Genomic DNA, 17,857 nt, shown 5'->3' with positions numbered 1-17,857 from the left:
ATTCTCCGAGTCCGAAACTTCCTTATGAACATGGCGTTATTCCAGCAGAGGTTAGGGAAACGGGGCGGAGAAGAATAATAGCACAACTGGAGGAAGCAGATCTTCACCTTGTCCAGATCCTACATAAACAATCAATGCCTTTTGTTCACGACCAGGTCAGATTGAGCATTCACTTATATTGTTATACCTCCTTACCCGCTCTGTAAACTGTTGCATTACATTTCGTCTGCAACTTCCTTGCGTTGCAAATCGTTTGACTACAGCGATGAAGGCGTGAACGATGGGCATGTCATGTCGATGGCAAGGACTGCGGGAAGGCGGGGTGTTACTTGTGGGTGTGATGAGTAAACAAGTAACGGACGCTGGTTGTGGCCTCTCATCTCTACACGGGACTGCCTACCTACATGACTATCTACATGCTGTAATACTGACAGCTTGTCATCATGTCTGCTGCAGTTGTCAGGATTCAAAACACGTGACCCCTATTTTAGGCGCATGAGTGTGTACTCGAAACTCCACTTCTTCATTACTACGATAGACACAAGAGAATAAGGCAATGGGAAGACAGTAGGGCGATTGCAAGAATACGACCATTTGGTGTTGCCAGGAACACTTATCTTTACTAAGAGAAAAGAACGACAGAAAGAAAATGTAAAGAAAGAATGATCTTATAAAGAATTAAAGAAAATCTAAAAACTTCGCAAAAGAAGTATAAAAAAAAAAAAAAACGATTTCACAAATAAATTCATCACATAGAAACAGAAAAAAAGAAAAGTACAGAAGAACCAAAAGAAAAAAGACTTCACAAAGAAAAAGAAAAAAATGAAAAAAAAGAAAAAAAAAACAAGGAAAATAATTCGCAAAGAATGAAAAAATATATATATATAAAAGACTTTCCAACGACAGAGAGACACAAAGGACTTTCACCTTTCCCGTCTCGTAGTCGCTGCTGATCTGCACGATGACCTCAGAGCCCAACTCGTACACCATGATCCAGAAGTCGGTGAGAGTGACGCCCAGCGGCGCCTGGGTTGCCACGAACTTGGGGCAGGAGGGTGCGAGATCCTGCACACAGACGTGAACCTCGTGTTTGAACTCCTTACACTTCATCCCGGGCACGTAGGTGTCGCCACCCTCTCCTAATGACGCTTACACAAGAAAACACAAACTACTGCATGTCTGCTCCTCCATACTTGTTCAGACACCAGGGCCATAGATGTGCCATAGGTTGTTCAGACAGGACATCAGAACGGCTTTAATCAAATTGTGGCGCTTGTGGACTGACAGTTTTGTTTGAAGAACAAGTTTTGCTGGTCTAAAGTTTTTAACTACTTCTGGCTCGCTAAGTACAACAAACATGCATATTAAGACCAAACTGCTGTGATCGTTCCTGAGGTGGCTGAGAACGATCTAATCAAGTGATAACAATGCCACTTACATTGACCCAGCTGGCATTAATGTAGTCATCTTTGGTCGTGGAAAGTACAACCCTTGTTTCATCATCTGGATCAGAGAATTCAGAACAAGAAGATAGAACTTGTAATCTGCTTATATAATTACATTAAGCGTGCGTGCCGATCCTTAATTAGTTTATGTCTGTGCGACAGAATTACTTACTTCGACAGAAAAAGATCCTATAGAGAGAAACATTTAAGGAAAAAAAATAATGATAATAAAAGTGTGATTTATTTAGCGCATAATCACGCACACGAAAGATCATGCTCTCAGCGCCTAAAACAAGGATAGGATACGAAGGACAGAAGGACAAACAACTATGCAGAGAAGTAATAAAAGATAAAAATAGAAGACACAAAGAGAAATCAGAGATCAAACAGAAAGGATAAAGAATGTCACAAATCTGCTGAGGAAGATGAGCAGGCGGACTAGTAAATTAAATATAATCACAACTTTTGATAGTTTTGTTGATTGGCGTATGAGTAATACTCGTGAAACAGATGTGTTTTAGTGCACCTTTATTTGACGGTGTGTAGATGGCAGATATAGAAGGGAAGAGAGTTTCACTGTTTTGCAGGACTGTGATTAAGAAACCCGGTGACCTTATGTGGTTGTTCTAGTGACATGGACACAGTGTATAGTCATCAAAGAGCGGAGTAGTCTGGCTGGGATGTAGGAGAAGAAAAGTTCACAGAAATAGTCAATTACTATTACAGGGCACGTACATATTATAAACGTTTTTCAGACGACAATTCAATGAGAAAACAAGTTTGCATCGCACTCGTCCACTGAAGCTGATGAGATTGGGGTCTTGGGGTGGGGAAAGGGGGAATACCGTTAGGCACCATCTTGATGGTCGATCTTGGAAGAAGCATGTTTCTTACCTCTCCCCACTCCAAAAAAACAAAAAACAAAACCAAAAAACCAAAAAAACAACAACAAAACAAAACAAAACAAAAAAAAAAAAAAAACACACACACACAACAACCAACAAAAGCAAACAACAACAAATACAAAGTCTCCACACATATTGTAGTTTAGCCGTATGCAAGCAACAAAAATATAATACAGTCTCCACACATCATGTAGTTTAGCTGTGAAAACAACAAAAATGCGGGTCCGGACGACATCTTACAAGATCCCCATCACCATGTCCACCAGCAATACCGTTGCTCGAAAACCTCTTGGTGCGATTTCGTTAACGTTGATATGCTTTTGCCTGTGGGGCTCCCTTCAGACTGTGCAGCAAAACACTCACAAAGCGGTTTTACTAAAACCAGGAAGAGCAATCCAACAAGTGGGTTCACCACCTCCAGCTGCCGGCACATGGATGACGAGGACAGCGTGGGTCGACTGCGAGTGGTTGTCATCGAGTAACTTACCAGTCAGCATCCCTTTCCCAGAAAGCTGAAGCTCGAGGTGCACTGTGCTCACGCACTCTCCTAGTAACAGGCCACTTAAGGCAGTCTTCGAGCACAATCCCTCTCACTTTCCACGAAGCCATGTCTACAATCTACCTCCTCCCACAAAAACCTCACCACTCGTTAGCAGTTCACCGAAATACTCTTCTTCCTGGAAACAGTTGAGCCTTCTTTTTTGTTCTTCAACATAATAGCAACTGATCTCAAGCTTTCATCCTAAACAAACAATGATGAAGATAAGGAGGAGATAGCTCATGACAATAATAAACTGTGCATAGTCAATGTCATGGGTTTGAGAGCCATCCACTGCATCTGATTTTGTGCCCTCCACCACCAGACCATAATTTGCAAATTATTAAAATAAAGACCGCTTTACATTTTTAGTGTCATGTGCAGAACGGACTTCTCACAGTTGGGATTTTCTTTAATAAGGATTCGTCTGGATGTTTCTTTCTAAAATTTATTATGGCAACTTATTACATGCTTCAGCTTTCGCCGTCAATTATTACTTAAAAAAATCACACATAATTTTACTTAAAAAACCAGGACAAAGAAACCAGAATAATTTAATGTGTAGAAAATGCATCCGCGGGAACATCTTAAATACATTTATCTCTGTAGTTGTCAGTCCTAACATTCAGTCGTTATGTTTTTACTTTCCACAGTGTCGGCATGAAACATATATTTAAGCTGCGAGCTGCGAAGGAGCGGCTGCACAAGAATCTGAGTGTTGTTTTTTGAGTGAGAGCGGGAGGGGTGTGAAAGCAGCTGGGGGAGGCCCACAAGCGTAGCGGTGAGAAAACAATAATTAAAAAATAAAAGCCTTAGAGACCCTCGAGTCCAGCAGGGTTCGTCACCGCAGCCTCAGCGCCCTGATGGTTATCGGGCGACCGTCGCGCCACCACACGGGGAGCGTTACCGTGACGCCTTCGGCGCTGGCCGTCGGCAGGCCGACATCAAAGGACAGACGGGCGGCAGAGTGAATCACCGTGGGCAGGGCCAGTGTGTCACTGTGTCAGTGTGTCAAAGCAGCAAACTGATGCTGCTGTATTTAGAAAGCTGCACTTGAAGCTCCTTGAATGTGCACTTGAGCACTTTAGTGTTCACACACGCAGGACCCTCGCCCCCTCCTCCCGCCCCTAAAAGTTCATTAATTGGCATTTAATAAGGCTCATAAACCATTGCAATATAGTTTGCAAGTGAAAACAAATATGAAAAACCAAGATCTATGCCACGTATGTAAAATAGTTATATTTACATTTATTGGGTTTGCGAACTAAGTATTCTGTATGTGTGTATGTGAGAGTCCATGCGAGCATACACATAAACCTGCATGTGCATATCGTACAAACTTCCATCTTCAGGCGTTAACCAGTGAGCTGAGAAATGCCATCCCGCAAGCTGGCAGGAGAAGAGAAGACATTTATTACATCATAAACAACATCTGCAAGTCAAAATTGTTAAAAAAAAACCCTTAAAATCTTCTCACAGAATAAAACGTATTTTAAACTACAGCTATAGCTACACACTTGCGTTGCACACCAGGCAAGACCAGGAACCCGGGCAACAAAAGGACACTCCGATGACGCAGGATGGCAGAATGTATGCGTTCGGTTGACCCTTACGACCTTTCTGAGAGTGAACACTCCTCGCAGTCACCGAGCTAGAATGATGCTCTAACGGCAAACAAAAGTACGAAAGTAAAGAACAGATGGAGGGACGAATTCCAAGCACTTCTCTGTTATATGAACCAGATTCATCCTCGGATGAATATTACTTTAAAAATCAAATCAAACTTTATTGTCTGTAAGAGGGAGTCCAAGACCGAAATTTTTCTTTTGCTCACAACCCCAACCTTATAATTAATGTTACATGGAAAACAAGTAAGGAAACCAAATAACAAAACAACCAACTACAGGCGGCGAAAAAAAAAAAAATAATAACGAGGAAACTTTCCAAACAATCGAAACAAACACGACAGCAATTGCACGATAAACACCACAATAAAAACTCAGGCACACATAGTAGACCAAGAGCCCTGGGACAAAAGAACTGGGGTAACGCAGGCAGCGGTTGCGAGCACCAAGGAAGTAATTAAGAGAGGTTCGCCTCTCGCCTCGCCACAAGCATGCAGGTCCTGCCCCGGAGGTGGACCCCGGCACCCTGGAAGTGCGGGTGGCGCCACTCGCCACGCGCGCGGGGACCCGAAACCAAGTCACCGAGGAAGGAGAGAGGTCATCCCCGCGAGGATTGAAACCGGTTCCTCTTGCCGTCTTTCAACCACCCGTACCGAAGGCAGTGAGTGGATGATGCACAATATACTTCCCTTCCAGACAGTACAACCGCCCTTCCGCCTTTTGCTCAAAGCCCGCCCGTTCGGCTTCGGCTCGGTGGAGCGACTGTCACTTGTGCCGCGCGACACAACAAAACCGCCTACATGACGCGCAGCCAGACACACGGCCTGTCACTACTATCAAACTACCCAGAACTTCTCTAACCTGCGGTTCGACACCTGCAGCTCGCATCATTCGCTCGCAATTCACGAGTGGTTTACGGGCTTTCCCATGTTTCCCTCCTCCTTAACCTGTTCCAACATTAGTTTATTATCGGGTTCTGTCCGTCGATAGAAGGTGAATCAAGAATTTTTCGGAGTCTGCAGCGACCACAGCTTCATGCGTTAAAACAAGAGTGTACGACTGTCACAAGGAAATAATATAATCCGAAACATTTCTCAGAAAGATTCTTGACCGGAGTAAACAGCAGGGTATTCCCCTCATTTCACACTCTTGTGAATCTCATTTCCTAAAATCCTGAGATATTTTACACTAAAGTTTGACACTTAATATATCTGAAACTGTGCACAACAGCTGATTCCAGGTAGCAGGAAAATTATACAAACACAAATGTGGGCGGGAGTTCAAGAAAAAAACAATTTCGGGAAAAAGAACAAAAGAAAGCAAGATGTTGACAGAAAGAGAGGAATACGAATAGTCTGTTAGGCCTTTGGGCCCATTTAAAAAGACTGGCATGCAACGTATTGCTGGGGAGAAAATATAATACACATCAAACAAAGAATATGTTTTATTCTAGAATAGTATTTCTTTTCTTCGTCGCTAGATATAAAATCTTAAGGTTACACAAAATTATCTAGAGAGGAAAAAGACTGAAAGACAGAGCGAATAGTGAAAAAGAATCCCTAAACCCACCACGAACCACCCATTCGAGAGAGGATGAGAGAGAAAAGAGAGCGAAGAAGGAAAGAGAAAAGTGAAAATAAAAATCAATTGAGAAGTAATTTCTAAAAAAAAGCATTATGTTTATGCTTTTCACAGCGTATGATCCCCCTACATCTCAATTCAAAGCTACTGAATTAAACAATACTGTTTCCTCAGGAAAACTAACCCTGTGTTAGAAAAAAAAGACGTTCAAAAAAAAAAAAAAAAATCCGGCTGATGACCAGACGGCAACCCATCAGAACAACAACAGTGCACATAATGCAGACAAAGCCGATACAAAAACAAAAACAAAAAACAAACAAAAACGAAACCAAAAAACCAACAAAAAAGAAAACAAACAAACAAAAAACAAAAAAACGCAAAAAAACCCAGCCGCAAGATAGTTCAAAGAGGGTAGGGGCAAGGGAGAAACAAAAAGGTTAAAGAAATAAGGACCTATCTGATTTTCAATCACAGCATGATGCATCAGTACCCTAATGTTTAATTAAATCCTGTATCCCTACCCACCCTACCCCCCATTCTCACATTCTCCCTGTTTGCTCGGCTTGTTCCTGGTTGCTTGCTGCGGCGGGGATCAAGGCGGAGGATGAAGACGGCATAGTTGTCCGCGAGGGGATGTGGAGTGACGGAAGGGGAGGGAGGAGGTCGAGACCTTGGAAGATTGAGACGTAGGGAGATGACCGTTTTGATGGATACCTGCAGACTGGACCGCTGCATGCCTCACCCAACACGTACCTGATGACGTCATGTCATTCTCGGCTGTGTGTCTCAGCTAAACGTTCCAATCTCACACTTTTCTGTTACCCAAACGGCACGTCTGTTTAAAGTGCCTGCATGTGGTCTAGACCTGCAAGTCATGCGCGAGTAGGTCCGGCAAGCCATTATATAGGAGCCTGAAGGAAGGAAAGTCCCCCGTGGTGGACAACGTCCAAGAGGATTTGATCAAAGGTGTCGAAGAAGAGAAAGGGAAGGCTATGTGTCGGAAGATTTGGACAACCAAGCAGTAGATGACAGCAGCAACTAGTCGCAATGGCTTGGCTTAACAAAATGTGGAACAGCAGAAGCGTGAGCCTTCGCACCCTATGAAGGCTTTAAGAGTCGCTTGTTGTGCCAATCATGCTGTACGGGTGCGGACGTGGACCTGCTCACAGAATGGAAGCAACAGATCTCTCCTACGACTGTACGTCCAGATACGGGATGAAAATGAATAAATGGGTTTTTGAGTGTTTAATTTCGGCCATGATGGTCTACATCTGAACAATCAATGTATGTGAATGTATTTAAACCTGTACCACGTGATTTTGTTTGGATGTATTTCCACACTTTAAAACACACTCACGTGAAAGGATGTGCCATTTTGGTTTTTAAAAAGGGATTAGACATGGAACACTTTTAGTTAGAATGTATGTGTGTGAGAGAGATAAAAGAGAGAAGAGAGCAATAAATAGAGACAAAGACTAGAAGACCGTGGTTCAGACAAGAAAACAGTGATGGTGAGCCTCAACTAAGCGCTGACAATTATCACAACACAAAGTCGTGATAGCACTTTCTGTTCAACTCAAGTGTAAAAAAGTGCCTGGTTTATTTATTATACATAATAAACTTGTATCTCTGACTGCAAAAGATAACTTCTTCGAAGAGATGCTCCATGAACCAATCAACAATATCAAAAGTCGGCGCATGCAGTGCACTAACTGCCCGTTGAAATCAATAGCACAACCTACAATCAACTACTTGCACGCTGCCATGACATTCTCCATTCCCAAACAAAAAACCCTGAGAGTGTTGGAAGCACGAGAGCTCTGAACCAGACCCTAGCACCAAAAACCAAGGCATCTACCTGCAGATTTATCTCCTCCCCCATCTCACCCCATCCCAAATCTCTTTTTCTTACCTCCACCCCATCCCCGGTCAGGATCGAACCAAACCTGCTACAATCACGAGTTCGCTATCCTACTTCTAGGATGATAATCGCGTCTCTTCCAGTAGGCGCAGCGGGCTTGCATGTCTGACATTCTCCTTGTCTGGAAACTTTTCTTCGAGCCTTCGTCGTTTTTCTTTTTTTTTTTTTTGAGGGAGGAGGGGAGGTTCATTAAATCCATCCATTTAGACCTAGCTAGGTGCGCTTACGGGTGCTTGCGACCCAGTAGTTTGCCAATATCGCTATCAAGACGGCAAACGACAATACCTAACGTTCAGGACTCACAAAAAAAAAAAAAAAAAAAGAAAAACGTAGAGGTGATAGCTTTGCTGCCTGTTCATCAATTTATCGACCTGCACAAACCAAGCCAAGCTGGCTTTCCGACCGCTGATATTTGGACTTGAGTCTCTTGCAACACACGGTGACAGCCGTGACATTCCCCATTAGGAAAAGAAACAAAGCTGTGCTGAGCGCCACTCACTCTCGCGCTCATCATGTAATTACGTTGACGCCGTCAGCAGGTGCGTGCTACTGTCCACGAGCTAGCGGTGCATGTTGGGAAGTCTTGAAAGCTTGTCGCTCGCCGAGTGCTCAGGAGGTCGTTTCCACGCCAGTCTAGAACATTCCAAGCTGTCAGATGACGAGATCGCGCGGCTGGCGATGCCGGTCGATGTGCCGCGAAGCAGCCAGCGGTAGGTAAAACAAATCTGTCTGCTTCCCTGCTGATACGGTGTCGGCGGTATGAAATGGTGTCAGATCGAAGCCACCTCCAGCCTGTCCTACTTAAAGGTCGAGAGGGGGGCATTTTTATGTATTTCTATTTTTTTCTTAATTTTCACGGACGAGGTAAACGTCAGTGCACAGATACTGTTTCCTCAAGATTGGGTGGATACCCCCACTTTTGTCGTTCTGGAGACACACGACTACGAACAGCACCATGCACAGGAAGGTCAAACTCGTGACGCCACCTCTGGCTACTGATTTGCTTAATTAACATCTGATCACAGCTCTCATTACATGGCTGTAACAACGTAAACGCATTCATGCCCAATCTGACATTTGTACAGTTGACTCTTTTCTGTCTCTGGTGATGTTTGTAGGTGTACATTTCGATAACAGAAGGGGCAATGTTCACCCAGTGTGTTAGAGAAATACTATCTTGTACTGATCTTTTTCAAGTCATTATGAAAAAAAAAATCGTCTTTGCATCATATATTTGAAAACAAAAGTCGGAACTGCAAGACACGAGGCTGTAGATCTCGCCTGTTCTTTTCTCCACACTTGTGTAGACGGTAGGCAAAGAGGGAAGGGAAGAGAACCTGAACATTTTTCGACGAAGAAATTCTGGGGATGAGGAGAGGTTGTTTTCTCTACAAGGCTACAAGTATATGTTCCCCACTGTGTTGTTACAGTTGAGTCAAGGCCTATCGCAAAGGTGTGTGAAGAGGTTTGTAGCGACATTTTCTTTACACTGCTAACTGCACAGTCTTCACAGCTTTTCTAATTTCAAGAAAGCTTGGCACAAGTTGTACACAACAAAAGCGACGACGCGTACTTGTGGCGAATCGATTCCAACCGCCTAGACCTCCACTGCACCAACAACGCCCAGTCTGCAATCTTATTATTCTGGACCTATTGCAAAACATTTGTAAGCACAGAAGCGCTGGTTAGCGTCAGCAGGCATCTTTCTGACTAAGCGGAAGTTTTGAAAGGTTCGGGACAAAGAAACCGCCATGACCAGTACCCGACTAAAGACTTCCGTTCACGATACATGTACTTAGAGACGAGCGCATCCGCAATGTTTCCCTGTTACAATTCGCACGTTTTTTTTTTTTTTATATCTACATTACAGTAGACGACAATGTTTCTTTGTTTTCTTTGTACCTCAATCTTCAAAAAAAAAAAAGCCTCTTTGTTGTTTTTATTTTCTCTGGACCAGAATCTAGATTAAAGTCTCTATGTTTTTCCCTCATCAACCATTGTTTATCCCACCCTTCCTGTTTTTGTACTGACTTTACAATACTATCTTCCTCTTCTCTTTCGTTATCGACAATTAGCGTGGTGGTGATGGTGGCGGTGGGGTAATCAAACCATATAATTTTTTTCTTTGAAAATTTCTTTAACAGCAAAGGAGAAAATAATTGTGTGAACATAGCATGCTGTTGCCGCGATCGTGCAGAAATGTAATAGTAGTAAGGACGCACGTCAGCGCTCCTTTTATAGACAAATACGCATGGACATTTGCCCAAGTCTGGCAAAGTTTTTACAGGACTGTTCCATAAAAATACACCAATCGTCACACGTTTGTCCGTCTTCTGATTCTCCCTGATCATGATCGTCGTTGCAATCCTGAAGTGGCCATCAGCGTCTTTTATGTCTCCCCAGTCCCTCTATGGGAAAGTCCGGTCAAGCAGCCAAGACAGATGATAAAGGGGTTGTTCAGATCTCGCCTCTCTATTTGTCTCTGGTGTGCGTCTCTCTCATCTCACAAGTCACATCCCTAACAGACTTACACACACATATAAACAGACAGGTACGCATACACACGCGACTAAGTAGGAAGGTGGTGATGAGCAGGTTAAGGAAACTCACATGGCATGATGTCCGGGTCGCGGTTCTTTAAAGGATAGCAGCGCGCAATGGCAATGGAGTGCTTCTTGAGCTCGTGGTCCTGACTGTCTATAATGCTCTGTGGACAAATAAAACAAGTCCATCCACTATCAGACATGGCACGTTAAATATCCACTGACCGCCAGCTCTTCAAAGCTGGTTATTGTACAAGTGTATGAGTAATTCATCTCTAAATTTCATTACATTGTCTCCAGATTTAAACACTAGGAAAACAGTTGAATTCTGCAAAATAACAATGTGCTGATTGACTAGCTGCAGTTTCACCCGCACCCCGCCCCCTTCCAGCCTACGACCTACTTTTAGAATCAAAGTTTTTGAGATTGGCTTAGGCTACAAGTTTCACAAATAATCTACAATTTTCCTGGCAACAATGATACGTTCTAGCACTGCAAAAGGTTTTCAAAATGTCATGCGAAACATCAAGAATAACATTAATAATAATAACCACCATACCAAGGCACACGCACAGCACTGCAGGCACATCAAATTCCTTCCCTACACTGACCTTCCAGACTGTATCCAGCCGAGAGACTCCCAAGATGGACACAGAAAGTTCATCCACAAACTTGCCAAAAGCTTCGACATCAGACACAAACTTATTGAGAAGGCAGCTGTTCTCGTAAGGGTCCTTGACTTTCTCCACAATACCTCCCGTCTTCATGGCTTCCTCTTTCTGCTGTTGCTTCTCCTGATCCGTCAGCACTTTGGGTGTGATGATGGGATCAGGGATGGATGACTTTTTGGAGTCCTCTGGGCTGGAGGACAGCAGCTCGTCCAGTGATGACTTCTGCCGGGACAGACTGGTGCTGTAGACTGTACTGACTGAAGACTGTCCTGAAACATGGGGAGGTTGCACAGGGGACTGCACCATGGTCTGTGCAGGAAGATGAGGCTGAGCCAACGAAGGTGTGGTGCTGTGGGTCAGGTCCTGAGAAGACACCTGCACCGGTTGGGGACCAAGCTGCTGGTGGTTAGTTGCAAAGGGTACCACTACCTGCTGGGGTGAGGGTATCGCATCTGCTGATTGCACTCTTGAAGGCTGAAGGGGGGTTGGAAATATGAGGTGGGCCTCGGGCTGCTGGGCCAGAGGCTGCAAAGAAAACTGTGAAAACTGAGCCGGCGGTTTTTGCTCAGCCAGGGAATACTGTTGCTGCTGGGGTGCAGAATATTGTGAGCCTGGACTCTGATGGTGGCCTGCCACCTGCTGTTGTCTTACTGGCTGGAAATGCTGTACTGTTTGTTGCGGGATGGGTTGCTGAGCGTACTGTGATTGGGAGCCAGGAAAAGCAGACTGGACTTGTGGCTGTTGATCCCGATAGCCAGGCAACTGTTGCTGCTGCTGTTGCTGTATGTACCCAGTCGTCTGCCCTGTTACCGCTGGTGGGGTTGCTGGAACCTGTGGATGGACACCCTGACTGGCAGTAAACTGCTGGGTACTGCCGTATGCCGGAGAAGGTCCCTGCTTAATGCCTTGCAGAATTCCAAAATTTGCGCTACCATCAGGTGGCCTAGGCTGCTGTTGTGGATGCAGCTGAGATGGCTGGCTTCCAGGTAAATTAGACGCTGATGTCCCAGGTAGAACTCCAGGGGAAAAGTACGGTATTTGTTGGGACGACTGAGGTGTCTGTTGTACTAGAGGATGGGTCATGCCTGCTGCCGCAGGATAAGATTGTGGCCCCGGTGGTGCCTGTGAGCCAGCAACAAAAGGCGCTGCTGCATCTCGTTGAGAACCTGTACCATGCTGTGGCACCTGTCTCTGGCCTGTCGCTTGAAACTGATTAGCAAAAGACAAGGCTGGACCTGAGGCTGGCTGAGGAGGAAGATATGGTGCCATTTGACCAGAGGGTTGTTGGCTCTGCTGCATAACCGCGGAAAACTGTTGTTGCTGGTGTTGAGGCATCAGTTGTCCTGGCTGGGCGGCCACCATCGCGCTTCCAGGTCCTCCAAACGATCTTGAAGCTGCATCCTGGTTTCCCACATTTGAAGCAATTTGGCTTGCTGAAACAGACTGCGAATGCTGACCCACTGTGGAAGCGTGCCCACCAAACGTCGGCTGGGTGTAGCCGCCCTGGACACCTGAGTGCATTCCCCACGTCTGCTGACCCTGATAAGAGGTAGACATGGGGACGGCAGGTTGCTGAGATGGGTGAGTCAATGCTGACACATTCGCAGGCACCGTGCCAGGTGCACCAGTCATGTGACTTTGGGCAGAAGTTAATGCACTCTGAGGAAGATGCTGACCAGACTGCCCCTGAAGCTGTGGTTGCGTGTGTTGGGGTGCAGTAGCAGGGAGATACTGTTGGAGTGACTGCCCAGGGTATGCTTGATTTACCGCTGTGGGACCAGCACCTCCTGCAGTGCTGTAGCCGGTCATCAGCTGTGGAATGTGTCCACTGGCAGAGACTCTCCCAGAAACGTACATCCCTTGCTGCAGCTGATAGCCAGTGGAGCTAGAAACTGTAGAAGGGTGTAGCACCTGTGAAGAAGGTAAATCTGGCCTGATCAAGCCTTGCTGTGGTACAATCTTTGGCACCTGCCCATAAACACCAGGTTGTTGTTGCTGCTGTTGTGGAGGTTGCTGAAAGCTTTGTCCAGGTTGTTGTTGCTGCTGTTGTGGAGGTGGCTGAAAGCTTTGTCCAGGTTGTTTTTGCTGCTGTTGTGGAGGTGGCTGAAAGTTCTGTCCAGGCTGTGGCTGCTGCTGCTGCTGGATGTGTGGTGGTTGAAAACTCTGTCCCATCTGTATCTGTTGCTGCTGAATATGTGGTGGAATGCTGTGAGGCAAGGTAGTAGATGAAACACTGGAAGAAAGTTGAGCAGACACTGCTGAGCCTGAAGCCATGTATGGAAGTCCTTGTCCTGCTGTCAAGCTTGTAGAGCTGTCTAATCCATATCCAGGATGCAAAGAGCCTGAGGAGGCCATGGAATCAGTGCTAGAAGATGGACTACTAACCCTTTCAGGAAGAAAGCTGCCTGCCATGAAATCCTGATACCTGCCTTGCCCTAAGCCACCCGCACTATCTCTGGGCAGCGAAGAAAAATTTGCAACACCAGGGACGTCTGTCTGTCTAAAATGAGGATACCTTCCCGTCGAAAGACTCTGATGAGACACATCTGACAAACTTGCATACTGGAGTGCCTGCCCTGGTGTTATGGGAATGTTGGCAGTAATATCTGGTGGAGAAGTATGCAGCTGCTGATGTCCTGTTCCAGGCATAGATGGACGCTGGGTGTCTAGGTCTCTGTAATGTAAAAATCACATCTAATCATCACAGACTATTAAGAATTATTTGGATCAGGCACAGTTACAGACACAGCCAATGCACAATAAGAGTGATAATGCATTCCCACTGTAAAACAACAGCAATATTTATGATGGTAGTAACAGCAATACCAATAAACCTTAAAGTGACAGATCTCAACTATTAAAACACTTATCACAGAAAGGGAGAGCTATTTTACAAAAAGAGTGCATAAGTGTAGCTATTTACCAAACAAACATTTCTAACAAAAATGTAAGTCCTGCGGTCAAAACACAAACTCTATGCAAAGACCACAGCTGACAACTCTCCATCAGCAATGTGGTGAGGAAAAGAGTGTAAGTGAATAATCATCACAAACAATAGGAATAACAGTTATGGACAAGAAAGCAGTAGAACCTTGCAGGCGTGTTTGTGATTGCTGTCACATCCGGAGCTGAGTACGCCATGCCCACAACATGTCCCTGTATGCCATGTGGCAGTGCTGCTGTGGGATCTGCATTATTTGAAACTGCATGAGACCGATGCTTAGGTGAACTTGAATCCGACGACAAGGAGGGTGGGCCACTCAAGGTGACATCTGGTGATCCTGGAACGTAAAAATACCAGAAAAACTGGAGCTTGTTGACCAGCCTGACAACAACTACTTTTGTGTAAGACAATGTGTATCTACAGTGTGACTTCAGATGTTTGCATAGACAAAACATGTTGTTCAATGAAAGACAAAATAAAGTCAAAAGTAAAACATGAAGGCATTCCCACATCACGAAATAAGAACTGGTTGTCATTTAGGTGTCCTTTAACTTGTAAAATTAACCTAATGCTTACCAGGCGGTAGACTTTGAGGTGAGGGTGTAGATCTGTTTGGTCCAAAAGACTGGGGTTTCATAAATGGCAAGTAATCTTTCAGCCTAGGACCCTCAAAAGCTGAAAGAGGGGCAGAAACAGTAGATGTAGGTGGATGCCCATCAAACTCTTCCCCAACACTTGCAGAAACTGCTAAAGCTGCAGCAGTCATGCTGGCTGGTGCTGTGGCTGGCACACTTGGCTGTGGTGGCTGACCAGGTTTAGGCGCACTTGGCCGAGATGGTGGTGGAGCTGGAAATAAATAGAGGGAAGTCAGCACTTTTTAATGTTGAAAATATAATTTCACAGCACTTTCAGAGTGCACATTTGACAATATGGGATGAAGAATTCCATATGTTCCTAACAGCACAAATAAAATTTAAATTTAATGTCTTTCATTACCTTTCTCTCTTGATATGTATTTTTATAGATTTACATGTGAAAATATACAGTTAATAATTAAATTAACTGGTAGGTTCAATTTAGACAGTTAAAGAGCGAAAGAGACCAAGGGACAGCACATGAGTTTAGCGATAAAGTGTATTCTGCAGAGTTAATGAACTTGAAGACTGTCACAACATTTTCGTCATTTATCATGAACTATATTTATTCTGTTATTATACTATTTCATTTATCCTGTTATAAAAGCTGTTCTCCTTTAATATGCACACATCTCACTGTGTGGCTGGACTGTGTATAAATTACAACTTCATGACATGAATCAAATCTTCAATAATGTAAAAATGAAAAATAAAATTTTACTGTAATGCATCTCTGTGCTAACAATGAAGCAGGAGAAATGACAGGCTAATCATGGTCGCACACACACACAATCTCCCCTATTCTTGACTGGAGAAAATGCAGTTACTGACCTTTGGGAGCATATTTTGTAATGAGCATGTCTCTTTCTTCCTGTCGGACTTTGCATTCACTACGGCATCTTTCTAAAGTCTTCATTACAGCCTCGTTCAAACGACAGTAATACTCCTGCCCTTTTTGTGATTTTGCAAGAAGTTCTTCGTATTTTTCAAATGAATTGATGAGGTCTTTCACTACAGCTTCTCGCCTGAAAAAAATATGTGAGGGTTTATTTTTATCTGCATTTTAATGTTCAATATTTAGCATGTGAACAGTATATTGTTCTGGTTTTGACTCTCATTCTGTTATTAATACAAATAAATATGAAAAGCAGCAGCGACAAAACTTAACTTTCCAATACAAAAAGTCTTCAATACTTCCAGGAAAGCCAAAATACATTATATTCATTACCATGTTTATATTAAATTAAAAAACTAGAGATTTGGTAGGATGGATCAAGCTGTAACTTAGCATTATACATTTATATGTAGAACAAAAAACAAACTGTAATAGCTTACTTGGCTGAGTACTGAAGGGCAGCTTGGCGGAGTGTTGCAAACTTTGCATTAGTATCTGTCAGGGCTCGCAAGATATTAGACTGAGCATTCAAATTTTGCGTGATGAGGGAGACCACAGCATCATGCTTCTTCAGCTGAGTTTTGTATATTGACTGAAAAATCAAAAACAAATTACTGTCAAACTTATAAGACAAAACTTAATTTGAATCAGAAGAACATCTAATAACTCTCACTACTCCAAGCTGTGATTGGTCTTAAACATGACAGCCAACAGAAAAAACAAATTTAGCAACCTCTTGTTTTTTTTTAAAAATTACAATACAAATCAACTTCCAATATCTCAATTTTTGTTTTGCCTGCATTTTTTCTTGACCAATGAGTACAACTGGCCTCTCAAAATAAAATGCAAAATTTTAAGGCTGCTAGACACTGAGCATCAGCAAACAATTCAGGGATGTCGAATATTTTCTTTTCTCAGATTATAGGTTTAAGGCCAGACATGACCCTACAATTTTTTGAGTATTTCAACCAAGGGTAAAACAAATAATATTAAAACAATAGCAATATCATGAAAATCTTAGATTTTAAATTTTTGAGCCATGTACAGCCTTAAGTTTTGAGACTTTTTTTAAAAGTTGGATATTACTCTTATAGGGAATTATGCTGTTAAATAGAAGTGGATTTTCTTTCTGATATTTAAATGTTTTTAAAGAAATAAAACTAAATAAAAAGCTGTTTTAAAATACTAAAGCTCACTGAGGTGAGGTGGAGAGTTGCTGGTGGATTTCTCCTCTGTAATACACAGGGTATGTTCAAAATTGGTTGCATCCTCCCCCCCCACCACCAATCCTTTCTATATCAAGTCACAACTCTGCATACCTCAAGAGCAGTGTCAAACTGAATTCACTTACAGGTTTAGATCTGGATTAATTAAAGTAACATTCATATGTGCACATCCCTGTACCTGAGGGTGTGTATGGGTACATGCATGAATCGCCCCTTTCCCCTCTCCATACACATCCCCCATAGGTCTTTCAAACATTTTCTGTAGTCCAGTAGAAACTCAGCAAAAAAGAGATTCCAGTGCTAACAGCTGTACCTCTCTGGAAGACTCCTGGGCGACTAGCACACTTGTGATGTCATCCTTTTGCAACTGCTCCCTAAGCTGATTTTCCAAGGAGGACCTTTGGTTTTTCATCTCTTCTATCTTGCTAAGAAGTCTCCGCATCTCACTGATAATATCTTCATCTTCAGCACCTTCACACAGTAACAATCTCATTGCAGTGACTGAGCTTGATCAATTATTAAAATTTTAATAACAGTATTGTTTTTGACATAAAGTATATGACAAATACTACATCACAAATGGGACAAAGACTTAAAAACTAGACAATTACAAATAATTATATATGGGATTAAAAGCAATCAAAACTTTGTGTACACATGTAAATGAAAAGAAAAAGAAATGATCAGGGTTTTGGACAACATTGCTCTCACTTCTTGGTGGCTTGGCTGGAGGAAGCTGCCTCTGAAGCTCATCAGGTGGAAGTACCAGCAGGCGGAGGTTGGTGATGTGGGTATTCATTGCTGCATGAAGGGTGGAGTTGAGTTGACTGCCCTGGAAGTGCTTCTCTAGGTGAGCTTCACAGTCCTTGGAAAGACTAGGGAGAACAGTGCTGATCATCTTCTTGCCAAATTGTTGCTGCTCAAATAA

At 43.5% G+C, this 17,857-nt stretch overlaps 1 protein-coding gene across 2 annotated transcripts in view; it reads right to left on the bottom strand.

The window, feature by feature from the left end:
* The window catches only part of LOC112563821 (tyrosine-protein phosphatase non-receptor type 23-like), a 33,987-nt gene that overhangs the window by 7,289 nt on the left and 8,841 nt on the right, over positions 1 to 17,857 (bottom strand). For both annotated transcript variants that reach the window (XM_025238182.1, XM_025238192.1), the window contains 10 exons: positions 17,641 to 17,845; positions 17,243 to 17,400; positions 16,144 to 16,295; positions 15,640 to 15,833; positions 14,750 to 15,019; positions 14,321 to 14,510; positions 11,170 to 13,903; positions 10,626 to 10,722; positions 1,439 to 1,503; positions 928 to 1,065 (listed from right to left, as the gene is read on the bottom strand). In XM_025238182.1, the coding sequence (XP_025093967.1) occupies positions 928 to 1,065; positions 1,439 to 1,503; positions 10,626 to 10,722; positions 11,170 to 13,903; positions 14,321 to 14,510; positions 14,750 to 15,019; positions 15,640 to 15,833; positions 16,144 to 16,295; positions 17,243 to 17,400; positions 17,641 to 17,845 (4,203 nt within the window). The remainder of the gene's footprint in view (positions 1 to 927; positions 1,066 to 1,438; positions 1,504 to 10,625; positions 10,723 to 11,169; positions 13,904 to 14,320; positions 14,511 to 14,749; positions 15,020 to 15,639; positions 15,834 to 16,143; positions 16,296 to 17,242; positions 17,401 to 17,640; positions 17,846 to 17,857) is intronic.

Source organism: Pomacea canaliculata, linkage group LG1 (assembly GCF_003073045.1).
Source record: "Pomacea canaliculata isolate SZHN2017 linkage group LG1, ASM307304v1, whole genome shotgun sequence".
Taxonomy (NCBI): Eukaryota; Metazoa; Mollusca; class Gastropoda; order Architaenioglossa; family Ampullariidae; genus Pomacea; species Pomacea canaliculata.
This window is presented reverse-complemented; position numbering and strand designations above follow the sequence as displayed.